At 39.1% G+C, this 14,611-nt stretch overlaps 1 protein-coding gene across 1 annotated transcript in view; it reads left to right on the forward strand.

The window, feature by feature from the left end:
* Nucleotides 1–14,611, forward strand: part of dph1 (diphthamide biosynthesis 1) — an 84,467-nt gene that overhangs the window by 8,855 nt on the left and 61,001 nt on the right. The window contains exon 3 of the mRNA XM_044031254.1: nucleotides 5,126–5,189. Coding sequence (XP_043887189.1) covers nucleotides 5,126–5,189 — 64 coding nt within the window. The remainder of the gene's footprint in view (nucleotides 1–5,125; nucleotides 5,190–14,611) is intronic.

Consider the following 14,611-nt stretch of genomic DNA (forward strand, 5'->3'; position numbering starts at 1 on the left):
ACCAAACTTGTCCTAGTTAAGAATGTCTTTCTTCGTTTATAAAGGCAAATATTAAATTTAAATAAAAGTGCAAAATACAAACAAAATCCTCATGGATTTACGGTTCCAAAATAGTGTGAATTTTCAAAACTTGGGAATTAACAGTAATTAATGGGAATAATGTATATATATGTAATAAAGTAGTATTGTTGTATGTTTGCATTGGAAAAAAAACCCACAAAACATCAGTCGTCCATTACAAAAATAACATTATTTTGTTCCACATGGGAATTGACATTCAAACAGTCATTCATTCATTCATTGTTTATTGAGCCAGTGCACAATTAAATCTTATTGTATCTGAAGAGCTAATTTGCATCTATTGTCCCTGAGTTGGAAGACAAGACAACTCTATATAAATACATGCAGTAAATATAACTTAACATAAATTCAGACAATAAAGTGAATGCAATAAAAAGCAGTAAGAACTAAAAAGAAACATGAATAAATTAACTCAGTTTATAACAAAATAACAAAAGTAATGTTGACCTACTTTTAACCAGAAAAGATTTAAATGTAGAAACAGTTCTCCGACGTGAGGAGGAATGGTTACAAAAGAAGGATAAAACATCTCTACGTGTTTATTCTTTCATTTATGGAGAGAAGTGTGTGTCTTTATTGTGTCAATCAAACACAAAACAAACCTCTTTTTGATGATTTCAGATGTTAAAAAATGTTTGTTTTTAAGTCTGTTCTGTTTGATTGCATCATAAAAGACAGAAAATTCTCCCCATATTTTTAAGTGACCATTTTTATTTTTTATCACAGACTGTTTGTTATAAATCATGAGGTCCTTGAATGAGCGGAGAGATGCAGACTCCCCCTGGAGGCTATTCAAAGCACTGCATTATTACGATTTTCTCTTTTCATGATTATCTTAATACAGAAAATCCATGATTATCAACATATTTAGATTTTTTTTTATCATTACCATATCATATCATCATCATCAAATGTTTTAAATTTATTGATATCTATCATCGTTATTTTTACTGGATAATGCAATAATTTTTTTCTGAGTGAGTTAAAACATGAATTAACAGTTAGTAAATGCTTATTACAGCACATGCTACTGATAATTTACTTTATTATAGCACAGTAATTTAAGAGTGTCGGTCCGGAAGAGAAGAAACAGCAGCTCCACATATAATGAGTTTGTAATGGAATCAATAAGAATAATGTCACTATAGATCCACAGCTAACAGCAGCATCATGAACATTTGTATATTGATGAAAATGTGTCATGTACTCATTTTACATCATTGTTTCTGTAGAGAAAAGGTCAAAGGTGCAGTGTGCAACATTTAGCTTTATTTATGAAGAGAAATTGCATATAGTATCCATAAAAATGTTTCCTTTAGTGTGTACTGGCTTTAAAAATTCAAATTGTGTGCTTTTTGTTGCCTTAAAGAAAACTTTTCTTTGCTAAATGTTGTGTTTTTGTGAAGTCGACCGCCTGGCGCTGCCTGTTCTGTAGCAGCGTGAGCTTATTTTGAAGAGGAAGCTTATTACCCAAACTAAGAATGGCTCTGCCCACATGAACTGATACAGACATAAAGAACAACAATGCAACTTCATCTAGCTGAATAGCAGCAACTTGACACATTTGTAACAATGACATTTTCTCTAGTAGATGAAGGCCACCGATGTTTCCAGACACTTTTCGGAACATTCTGTTTGTCGGACTGGTCCCGCCAGTAGATGTCACTAATTCTTAAAGACGTTTAAGCCGCGTTTCCATCCTAGTACGGGTGTGGGCTGTTCCCAAGGGCTGTTTCCCATGCCAGTGAGATACGTATCGTGATGTTGTACTGGTGCGGCGACAATGAACAGTGACATGGAGCGTTGTTATGGTTGTTTGTCAAACTCTGTATGAGAATAGACTGTAGCAAGCGAACACCAGTCGCCAGGGAGTGACGCTTTTCTGTCACCTAATCAGCTGACTGTTGTGGGTCTAGCTCCACCTGTACCATTACCCCTCAAGGGAAGGGTACAAAAGAATGGAGCGTTTGGGGCTAGTTTTGGGGCTAATGGAAACGCAAAAAAGTCTTGGTGAATCTGCTGAAGTTTTATTTTTTTTTTTTATCCTCATGGAAATAATGTTTTGGAAACACTGAAACACCACTTTTTGGTGTTTCTTGCTCAATATCCCCTTCTTTGGTTTTGGTGTAGCAGCGCTACAGCGCCACATACAGGCCTGGCATATGAACTGCAGAGTTTTCAAACTTTTTTTAAATTCACTGAAAATAAAATGATAACATTCAGTATAATAAATCAAACCCAGATATTGGAAGTAGCCATAAGGTAAAGTTCCTAAAGAAACATGGACTTGCATAAATTGATTAGGCTTTAAACCTAAAGAAAAAAAATCCCCTCACCTTTTCATTTGAGGTAATTTATTTCAAACCCCCTGTTTGTATTCATACTGAGCTCACACCCCTTTACACTGAGACTTCCACAGAAAATGTGATTTAAATTATTTTTCCTCATCACACCCGGCCTTTGAACACACCTCCATATGTATTTTCTTTTTTTTAAACAGTTGTAGAATCTTTAATGCATTGCTGATTGCTGCTATTATATCAGCAGCAAACCCAGCAGAATGTGTAGCCGCACATTACATCCACACTCGTATTTTGCATGATTTTCTTGGAAAATGAGGGCACACAAAGGAGAGAGGAGCCCTTCACAGGGAGCAGGCAGGTTTAGTTGAGGTGACAGGGAATCGGTGCTTCCAGGCTCCTCTGCCTGGCTGATTAAAAAACGTGCCTGTCTCTCGATGCAGAATGAGCCTGAAACGAGGCACAATCCACTTAGTCCTCCTCCACTCTACTTTATTTATATATATATATATATATATATATATGAATGTGTTTAAAAATAGAAAACATTTTGTTCTGGATATGCCTGCAGTCCAGACCACTCTCCCAAAACCAGACATTTAAAAACACGATTGGCTCTGTTTGGGTTTGAAAACTCTGGATATGCATTAAATGGTGCTTTCAAGTTGCATTCGGAAGTTGGAATTTGGAGTTGAGGAAGTCAGATATCCAAGTTGCAAAGTTAGAGCAAACTCAACATAGGATTCTATGTTGAGTTTGAGTGAGATGGCTATCATTAGCGTCAATAGCAAAAAATCCTGTATTTGACTTTTGTCTGGTTTGTTTCACAGTAAATTAAACGGTACTTTCCAGTTGTAGTTGGAATTTCGGAGGCTATTAGTATTATCACTAGCAGTAGTATTATTGTCATTATCAGTATATCAGATATCAGTATACATTTGTTGTGTATGTGACATTGTAGTACTATAAACACGTCATAATAAGACTCAGAAATGTCCTGTCTAAATCTATAACTTGATACAACTGTTATATTTCTGCTCCTGGTCTCTCTCCTCTGTCCCATTTTTCCTTTCACCACAACCTGTCTAGGCAGATACTGCACATCTTTGAGTCTGGTTCTGTGAAAGATTTCTTCTTCTTCTTCTCTCTCCACTCATGCCTTGTGCTTGTTCATTGTGTGAACTGCTGGGTTTTCTCTTCTCTCTATAATATTGTAAAGGTTTTTTGCCTTAATGTATACAGTGCCTTGAGATGTATGTCGTGATTTGGCGCTATACGAATTGTATTGAATTGAATTAAATAAATCGTGTTACATTTTTACCCATGATGATGCTGTTTGTGTTCGCGTAAAATAGTAAAGTATTATAGAGTAAAATAGTAAAGTATTGCACTGGTCAGGTGGGGTTCGGGCGGACAATTCATGCTAGTCTGTCGGGCTGCGTCGGGTTCGGCCTTAAAGACCTGCGGGCCTGGTCGGGTCATCATTTTCAGGCCCGTTGAACTCTATCCAATATCTACCATTGCCAGTGAATACATTCATTTTAGACCATTTATGAACTATGAAGCTGTTAACGACACATTTGTGCTGAGTCATTTCAGAGACATAATTCTCCAACTGTTTCACAAATAGTATTCTCCCAAAATACTCAATTAAACAGCCCACAACGTTATCAATTTATCTGTGCATAGTGGAGCATGCGATATATTGGATTTTTGGATTGGATTTTCATGTACAATATCCGATCCAGTGATTTTGACTGATATTGAGACACCAAGTATACATTTTTTTCTGCATATATTTTTCGTTACTTATGTTAAAACTAAACATTGAACTTTTGCCGATTAGCATAAAAAAAAACTTTGATTTTTCTGTCCACTAATGGTGCCAAGTGGTCACTCTCCCATGAGCTTGTGTGCGAGTATATTGCAATATAATTTAGCAAATACTCGTATTATGGTGTCTCTGGTGACACCATAATACGACACTATAATAAAAAAGTAATATTTTATAACCAAAAACATCTTCTGTGTCATGAAATAAAGGCAAGGAAATGTTTTGTCTTATTTTGAAATTCTCCACAGAGCTTGCCTGTGTGATGTAGCAGAGCAGTGTGTCCCAGAGTTTCTCTGCTGGGCTACCGTTAAAGAAAACCCCAGCATCAGCAGACCTCAGTGTTCTCGCTGCCTGGCGAGATATTAAAGGATCTGAGCTGTAAGAAGGTGTTACATTATGAGGAGCCTTTTTATGTGAATAAAAGAAGCTTGAAATCAATTCTAAAAGAAATGGGAAGCCAATGCGAGCGAAGCCATAACAGCTACATCAGTTTGTTCATTATTTAACTCCCGCTTTGAGAGATAAATCCTGGAGAAAGTGGTGTTTTTATGTGTTTCAGTCGCTGAGAGTTCTAAACTGTGACTCACAGAGCGAGTGGAAAGCATACTGAGGGAGTTTAATGGCTGTGTATATGCCTGAGCTGTAGAGATAGACCTGTGGTGATTGGTTTGGACTAAATTTCCAACAAACCTGTCACTGGCTAAAATAAACCAACAGTGCTGCAGTGGCAGATGGGAAATTGCCCCTGAACTGTCACTATTTCCTGTCAGTGTGTAGTACTGTGAACCAGTTGCAGTTGCTATGTATAGTTCTGCTGTCCAAACTGTATTAAATGACATGTTGCATCATTCCAACACGAGTATGTTTTCATCTCATTTTTCTTCTCTCTCTCTCCGTCTCGTCTCCACAGTGGCTCTGCAGCTTCCAGAGGGCCTGCAAATGTTCGCCTGTGTCATCGCTGACATCATTGAGAGGTGAGGTTCACACAGAGAGCACCGAGCTGCGGACGCCGAGCTGCGTCACTCACTCCTGTTCAAAGCTGGGTTCAAGCTCTAAGAGTTCCCTTTAAATCAACAGAGATGGAGCAAAATATCACAGCACCTGACACACTGAATATATCTGATCCCCACACTGCCCCCTGGTGCTTCTCATGTGTATGGACGTTAGTCCAGACCTGTCACTTTGAGGCGTCTACAAGTTTCTGATGAACTTTCCCACATTCTACTCCGGAGAACGCTTACACGTCACAATAAAAGCACTTAATGCTCTGATGCTACAAACACGTCTATAGCTCTAGTTATCGCTTTAGCGCCAGTTTGAATTTTGAAGTTGGTGTTTTTGCTCCAAGTGAGGACAGAAGAGTTGTCTGTGTTCACGGCGTCGTTGTCGTAGTTACGTCTACGTCCTGATCATGCAAGCCGAGTCGTCCTTCGGCGACGCGAAGGCTGTTGACAAAACTCACGGGGAACGGATTTCAGAGAAGCGGGAAGGGGTTTCGAGTTCAGTCGATGCGAAATCGCAATACAGCTTACTGCAATTTTCAAATCACAGGTGACGCGATATTTGTTCGAGCCAAAATGTGTGTTATTATTGCACATCTTATTCTACCGACTGAAGAGAACATCTTCGTTTCTCACAGAGCTGCACGAATATCACACATTAATCCTTTTAAATACGTTTTTTCTGAATGAAAATGAGAATAATGATGAACAAATGACCACTCCCTTTGATTTCGCGAATCATATCGCAATTGCATTTCCTTTCAAAATAACTGTTCAGCCCTTGTTGGCAGCAGCTTTGTGTTAGTGGGAGGAGCTTAAGTGTTGTCTTGCTACCCTCTGGCACGTCTGCAGGATATCACGCTGGGGGCGTGGTTAAATCCTTGATTCCACCTTTGATTTTGAAGATTTACAATCGAGATCGTGCCTCTCTTTGGTGATCTGGTCAAATGTCCTCCTGTCCTTGACTGTTTCAAAACGCTGACTCACAACCTTCTAACCACCATCATGATGTTTTATTAAAACAGTCAAAATTGTTCCGTTGACGCGAGTGCAGCCTCCATTTCAATTCAGCACGTTCCCTTTAATCTCGAAAGACGATTCATGTTCATTCTGTGACTTAATAAAAGTACATTTATCAAATAATGTACCTTTATCTTCCAGGGCCACTTGATATTCTTTAGGCGGGCAAAGGTTTTGTGTTAATTCCTCGTCAGGGGATTCAACAGAAAATGAGACTCAATTAGGCTGAATTTAAGAGAGAGGAGATATCACAACTTCCACTGTTCACAGTTTGAGAGGGGAAGAGATATTATTCATGTTAATTACATCTTGTTTCAGTCGGCTTATGCCCTGCTGCACACCAGCACTCCATCACGCAGACACCAGCAGAAAAATCCTGCAGCAGGAATTGCTGCAAGATTAAAGACTTAATAGTTTGTCTTTTATAGTTCTCTGTGCTTTAGCCTCCACTTTGCAAGGTAAAATTTGTGCTCGGTAAACAGAGACCGTCGCTTTCACACTCCTCTTCCCTGGTCGTCGTCTCCCTCCTCTCACCTCCTCTTGATCCTCGTTTTCCCGGGAGAGTTTTTCTCCCATTAAAGGTGAGCAGTCGATGCTAAACACGTTACAAGACAACAGGAGGAGTGGAGTGATGTGAGCTGCCACGAACCCTTCAAACACCGCGCTTATTTGTTCGTCATGGAGGAGATTTAGGGCTGGGCGATATGGACCAAAACTGATATTGCCATATTTTTGTGATGCGTAGCGTGGGTGGGAGCACACTACGTAGTACGTACATGTAAAGGCCGTGATTGAGCAGCTGCACTAAGCTTGTAGGCTTAGGAAAAAGTGTTCACAAGGCAACATAAAAATAATATATAATATATCGGTATAGCGATATTGTCTCATCTACATATCTCTTTCAAAAATATACCAGTATAAAATTAGTTTTTATTAATGCAATTTATGCATTTTGACCCATCCTAGAATTAGGAGAAGTGGGCTGCCACACTGAGTGGCGCCCCGGGGAGCATTGGGGGTTGGGTACCTTGCTCAGGGGTACCCCAGCCCTTTTTGGCCGGGTGGGGATTTGAACCCTCTGGTTACAAGTCAAGTTCCCTTTCCACTTGGCCACGGGCTGCCCCTAACTCTTACTCTTACCGGTATATATCGCCCAGCCTTTAAGGACCCTGGTACAGATCTGATTTATTTACAGTGGTCCCACGGGTCCTTGAAATCCTTGAAAGTTTGTGAATTTGAAAAATGTCTTTCAAGGCACTTGAAAGCTTTTGTAAATCGTTCCTAAATAGACTTTGGGTCATTGAAAGTGCTTGAATTTTGTGCAAAAAAGAAGATGAAGTTGAGCTAAATGTAGCTAAATAGCTAAATGTCTCCCTTGTTTGTTTATGACGCCACCTACTGTTCCGTGCCCTGCGTTGCTTGATGTATGTAGACAAGTAGGGGAGTCATCATTACTAGCGGTGTTGTGGACACTGTCTCCGCCGTCAACGTGAGTTTCTGTGCAGAACAATGAGCGAGTAAAGTTGATCAAGAGAGAGCCTGCGTCGTCGGTGACGGGATTTGGCATGCGGACTTCTCCTTAGCGTAACTCTGTAACGTGACCAGGATGTGACTCTATGTCTCACCTCTATGTCAGCTGCGAATGGCACAGCATCCCGCGTGACGCTCATGGATAGATAGAAGGATAAAAGTGGTAGAAGATGGATGGATGGATACCGGAAAACAGAGAAATAGAGCTTTGCATCCATATACTTGTCATTACGGTAGAACCTCAGGACTTCTGCATAACGAGCGAGATTCAACAGCTTCTCAGCACTGTGATTCTTAAATGGTTGAATAAATAACTTGGAGCAGAAGAAGTCACTCATTGAACATCTTTGTGATAATTCTACAGCCATAAAATCTAAATCCAGGCGGCCTGAATATTGCTTTTTCTTTCCTTTTTAAAACAAAATACAAATGACAAATATCCAGTTTTCTTTTATTTTGCCGTTATTTTCCTTTGCTGGATTTGAACAAAATTTCCCTCTCAGGGTTAAAGTGAAACAAAATACAAGCCTCAAAACAACAAGCTTCTAAACACGATGGCAGTCGTTAAATCTAACTTCAGCGAGCTTGCTTTCTACTGGCTTCAAACAATGTCCCAACGTCCAGGGATCTTATAATTAATAATAAATAATGTTAACTACGGAAACCTGAGGGGAGCGTCAGCAGTGGAATCAAAGATGAAACAGATTTTTCATTAAAAACAAATCCGCCTAAACTACAAATGCAAATCAATTGATAAAATCGATTTATGGCTCAGTCCTGGAGAGATCATGTCTTTATTTCATACAACTTTTGTCGCTGTTTTTGTTTCCTGCTTTCAAACATGGCGACAGTTCTTTCTTTATCCTTTATTTGCTTCATTTTGTTGTGTCTGATGTGAATATTCAGTGTGTGTTCACTCTTTCCTCAGTCTGCTGTTTTTATTCCATGTTTTTGTTCATGGTTACTTCCACTCTCTCTCTCTCCCTCACTATGTCACTTTGATTGTTATCATCAGAAAGATGACAGAGCGATGTTTGGATGATGGAGTCTGGAGTCTTATCTTTGCTGCTGTTATCTCTCTGAGAGTTACAGCCCTGTGTGTGCGTCAGGTCACACGCGTGCGGTCCACATTTAAATGTTTGAATAGCTGCTGTCCATCACAGAGTCTGCAAAACCCCTTCTAGTCTCCTCTAATAAGAGCAATTAGTGGAAGCAGCTTTTTCTCCCTTCTTTATTTCCTCATCTGTCTGTTTTTTTTTTCTTTTATATAACCTCTTTAAATCATCCTCTCCGACTCTGAGTTCAACAGAAGTAAAGTTGCTTTTTTGGATGAGAGATAAAAACTGAAGCAAGTCCAGTTTAGAGTTGGGGAATAGATTTTTTTATTTATTTTAATTATGCACAGATTTGTTAAACCATAGCTTCTGCTCTGATAACCACCGTCAATTATGAGTAGCTGACTTCAGATGTTTTAAAATGATTGCAAATGTGAATGTGTCAATAATAATATGTTGTTGTGTAAATGTTTTTTATGGTCAAAATTGCTGATTTTAAACACATTTTTGTTATCTATTGTTTTGGCCTGGTTCCTAATGTGTTTTTTTCAGTTACAGCCTTTATGACTGCTTTCCTGTCAATTCAATTCAATCTATTTATATCGCGCCAAATCACAACATACATAATCTCAAGGCTGTGTACATACAGTACAGTAGTGAGGCATAAACCTTTACAATATTAAATAGAGAGAAGAGAAACAACAACAGTTCACACAATGAGCAAACACAAGGCATCAGAGGGAGAGAAAACCCTTTTAACAGAAGAAGAAATCTCTGACAGAACCAGACTCAAAGATGTGCAGCAGGTTGTGGTGAAAGGAAAAATGATCAGTCAGTTACCACAAGTTTTGGACAAACAGATGTTCAAAACATGTCCTTCCATTTTTCTTCTGCAATTCAGCACACACGAATATCATTTTTCAGCTTGTCCTGGTTAAATTTGCAATTTATTGACAAAAATAATCTCTAATCTGTAATCTTGCTGTACGTGCATTGAAGGCAGATAAGGAAGGAACCATGTGGCCACTAAATCTAAATGTCTTGTTTTTCCTGCTGGTTGGACGTGGAAGTTCACAAACCATTTATGAGGAACGCAATAATGGCAACGGAAAATGCACAACGAATTACTATTTTGATAATTAAACTTCTCAAATGGATTTATTATTGATTGGTTGCACAGAAATATTTGTTAATTGGTGGCTGGATGGTGGGATGTTGTCTCTGCAAAAAATTCTGACCTCTGAATAAAACAAAAGAAAGAAATTTCCGTTAAATTCTGAATTAATATTCTGTTTAACCCTTTAGAACAGCACGTATCGCAGTTTTCATCAACGTAATTAAGCAACGGATTGTGCTGTCGGAAAAATTCCAACGGTTTCTGAAAACTGAAAATTTGCACGTTTATCACAGTCGTTTTCACTCGTGAGTGAAGTTTTCAGCATCTTTGTCAGCAGAGAGGACAGATTAGGAAAAACACCTGTACATAGTTTCTATTTTTTGGCCTGTTTTTCCAACAAATATTATTTAAATATGTTCAAATTTCATGTACAACTACAGTGTTTTGCCAAACATTTTGTTTTTCTTCATTTTAAATTGTGAAAACAGTGTTTTAACGTGCAGAAAATTGCCAGATATTGAGAGTTATTCTGGAAAAATGGGCAAAAAGCACCTACTCATGTCCAAAAAAGTCCAGGTGTTAAAGGATTAACAGTTTATTCACCAGTTGAGTCCACGTTTTCCAGATCACCCTCATTTTTTCTTTTATATTTAATCTGGACAAACCATGTCCCAGCTACAGGATCCTTACCCTGAGACCTGTCAACAGATTTATCTCCCAAACAGGAAAAGAAATGACTGATAATTCAGGTATCACATGTAAAACTTTCCGAGTGATAAAGTAGCGAGATAAAGAGTGGGAAATGTGTAAACCAGAATTTGCTGCACATTATTTTCTGCAGGGTTCAGAACCAGAATACCTAATTAGTCCCCGAGGGAAATTGGTTGGGTTTTTTATTGCACCATCAATAATCAAAATATCGCACAGGTAATGGAAAAACAAGACCAAAAAACTTCAAAAACAATATAGAAAATATTCATGTAATAAATATGATCCTTTTCACTCCTCTTTTAAAACATTCTGTGAATAATAGATAGAATGTGGGAGGTACTGTGAGAAAAGCTGTTAAAATTATTTAAAATGATCATTTTCATAATCGATTCATGTGTTGATTATTTTTCTCGATCAATCGATTTGTCGAGTCCAGAAAATGTTGATCTGTGTTTCCCAAACCTGGAAATGAGGATTGTTTTGTTCCCAAATCAGATTAATTTAATGATTTCTTTGTCATGTGGAGCAAAACCCCCGGAAAATATTCAAGCTAATTGATTTTTTAGCTTCTTAAATTCAAATATTTTGTGGTTTCTTAGCTTCGTATATTGAAAGTTTTGGTTTGTGGACAAAACAAGACCAAATGACATGAAAATTATGAAATAATAATAGAAAGATGCGGCCTTCATGTTAACAGGAACAGAGCTAGAGTTGTTGCACATGAAATACGATTGTACCAAGTTTTATTATAGCGCCAGTGATGTGTTGGTGTCAGTTGACTCACAGAAATGAAATCAATTCCAGTCATTGACTCAGCGCAGGAATGAATATCTATCAAATGGGCACAACCATTCCATTCTGGCTCCAGCGTGTGACTGTAATGTTTTGACAGAGTGAATGACGGCGACCTTTGTCGTGGTGAGCCTTTGTCGCAGCTCTCTCCTTGCGTCATCTAGCTTATGTTAAGGTCCCTTCGGGGCGGGGGGTGGGCGGGGTTTTGGTCCATGCCGCTGTCGTCATTGGGACCACAGTCCATCATTTTCCCTGGAGACGGGGCTGAGGTCCATGTCAAAATGGGGATGAACAGGCTAAGCTGTCCTCAGAGTAAGAAGCTTCCGTGAGATGCACGGCCAAATTCTTAATGAGGAAAAGCTGCTCTGAATTAGAGCCGTCACCTCTGTCACTCCCTTTATATATGTGCACTTTACAGATCATCTGTTTCCAGCATGTTCTCGTTTTATAAATGTCTGTCACTGCCTCTGCATTTTTTGCTTCGAGTCAATAGACAGAAACCTGCACTCCCTTTTTTACACATTTACAATAACGCAACAGCACAAAGGTGATTGTTGCATCAACTGTGACTGACTTCAAAGTTCTTATCGGATAGCAAGTGGCTTGTCCTGAAAGTTACCTCTAAATCTATGGAATTAGATTTGTGTCAATATTTTCAAAAATCAAAGAACACTTTTTAAAAAGCATAAAAAATATTGATTTAATCATTCAAAATGTTTTTATTTTATTGTTTGAAACCACTGTGGAAAGAACGAATCGACGAGTGCAAAGAAAGATTGAGGGAGCGCAAAGAACAATTGAGAGAGCGCAAAGAATAATTGAGGGAGCGCAAAGAACAAGCTAGGGAGCCCAAAGAACAAGCGAGGGAGCCCAAAGAAAAAGCGAGGGAGCCCAAAGAACAATTGAGGAAGCACAAATAACAAGCGAGGGAGCGCAAAGAACAAGTGTAATTTCAAACAATGAAATTCCAGGGATTTGGGACCACCATCATGTGAGTTTCTGTGGCGGCGGCGTCAGTTAATAGCTGTTGTGTGTGCGATGTTTTGTGTTGATATTTGATGAAGAAAAAGGCTGAGAAGATGGAATCAACTCATCTTTTACAAGTTAGGCTTCTAAACCAAAGTACGTAAACATCTGTTTCCCGGTTGACTCGCTCTCATTGGTTATTGCAGGGTTCTGCTCACGCCCACAACCACTGTTCATTGTAAATATCAAACAACTTCAATATTTATGATTTGAAATCAATTTGGGAAGACTCTGATGATGTTAAAATCATGTTTGTCAACCCCTCACACTCCAGGATAATCTGTTCAAATCAGCCTAAAATCAGAAGACAAGCGTGGAAGGGACACATCAGGAAATCTGGCCAAAGGGTCCTTGTGTGTGGGGGTGGGGCTTAAGGCTCAGGACATAAAGGCCATGGTCGTTGGGCTGATGTAGAAGATAGGGTTGATGGTTCTGGTGCCAGTGGTCTTGCAGATGAACTCATTGTCGTTTCTCTTGAATTCTTTCACCACCATGAGCTTCATTTTGTTGAGGAGGTTGAGGTGAAGGTCACTCAGGGCGTGTCTGAGGATGGATGTTTGTTCAGGATCAGCAGCAGGTGGAAGCCAAACTTCTTCATCTGCTTCACCAGGGTTGAGGATCTAAGTGTGTTCCTCTTAAAACAGAACTATGAAGTATTTTTACCCTAGTTTTACAGCTTCAGGGTCATTGTGAAGGTTAAATGGCTTAATTGTTGGGGGCCGTCTCCACTGCCCCCTACTGTCTGTTAGTGGAAAACCAGCCGTGCAAGATCCTCAGAATCAGGAGGTCTACACATTTTCACTCCCTCACCGACAAGTGAATGTTAAAAGTCACGACACAGTATGGTGTGAATGTATCTTCTTTCTTTGGAGTTTAAAGGCGTTTAAAAATCAAATGTATGAAGTTCTACAAAGAAAAGTAAACGTTCTGGTGGTTTTCTGCAAAGGAAGCAAACGTTTACTCTGCAGTCCTCACCCAACTAATTTTTTTTCTCTTTTATTTAAGCATTTTTATTCATCTTTTGTCTTAGTATCCTAAAAAGCAGCAACATTTATTAAAAGTACATATATTGTCTTTATTGTTGGTTAGCACATGCCCAAAACAGCCTCAAGATCAATTTAAAGGCTGAATAAAGAGAGCAACGGAGTAACTGTGTAATTTATTATCTCATAAGTCGACTAATTGTTTAAATTACCGATGCCGAGTCGTTAGCTGCAGGTAACGTTAGCTACGTTGCTCCCTGCCAAAATGGCGTGACGTCAACTGCCGAAAACTCTACACAGTAGTTACCAATTCTGCAAAGTTTTGATATTTTCTTAACTCACTCCGTTCCAGTTCTAACAAAACTAAATATTTTATTTTACACCGTTCCAGTGTTGACATTGTCCCCGAAATGGGGAAAAAAAAAACCCAGCTTCTCAACTCTTTTCACAAGAAGTAAACAAAAGGCAAAAAAAAAGTTTCCACATTTAAGGAAGGAATGGTGACTTGTGTATTCAGGCAATGATGCGTGTGCTGTCACTGTACCATATGTTTTATTGTCTTTGATGGCGTGCCAGCTGTCTCGCTGCCGCTTTGAAAGACACTTTTATAAACTTCCGTCAGTGTTTACTGCTGCTGCCGCCGCCTGTGTGACAGTGGAGGAATATGAAGAGCGTGTGTGTGTGTGTGTGTGTGAGGCTGTCGCCATGTTCTAATCCTGCAGCATTTAATCTGGCACAAGCACTGGTCTCTGTGTGGAGATGTTGGCCTGGAACCTAATCCTAAAGTCTTATTCTCTGCTGTTTGGAGGACAAACAGCACATTTTTGCGGAGCACATGAGGCCAAACGGCTCCTGTTATTGGAGAGGTGAAGAAAAAAACAAAACAACGGTGATAAATGGAACGTTTGTTTCCCTCGACTGAGCCGCACTCATTCATCATGAGAGACGATGTACATAATTTACTTGTGCTGTGTTGTTTTATTGTTTGTCAAGCAGTATTGATACTGAATAGATGATCCTAAAGTAAATTAATGAAGTGACGTTTAATCATGAAACGCCGCTTCATAACACTTGAAGAAGAACGGACTCACTTTGTACGACTAATACGTCAAAGAATGCCTGGAGAAATACTTTGTTTTTTAGTATCAACAGGGTTCCTTC

The sequence above is a fragment of the Solea senegalensis genome, linkage group LG8 (genome assembly GCF_019176455.1).
Source record: "Solea senegalensis isolate Sse05_10M linkage group LG8, IFAPA_SoseM_1, whole genome shotgun sequence".
Classification (NCBI taxonomy): domain Eukaryota; kingdom Metazoa; phylum Chordata; class Actinopteri; order Pleuronectiformes; family Soleidae; genus Solea; species Solea senegalensis.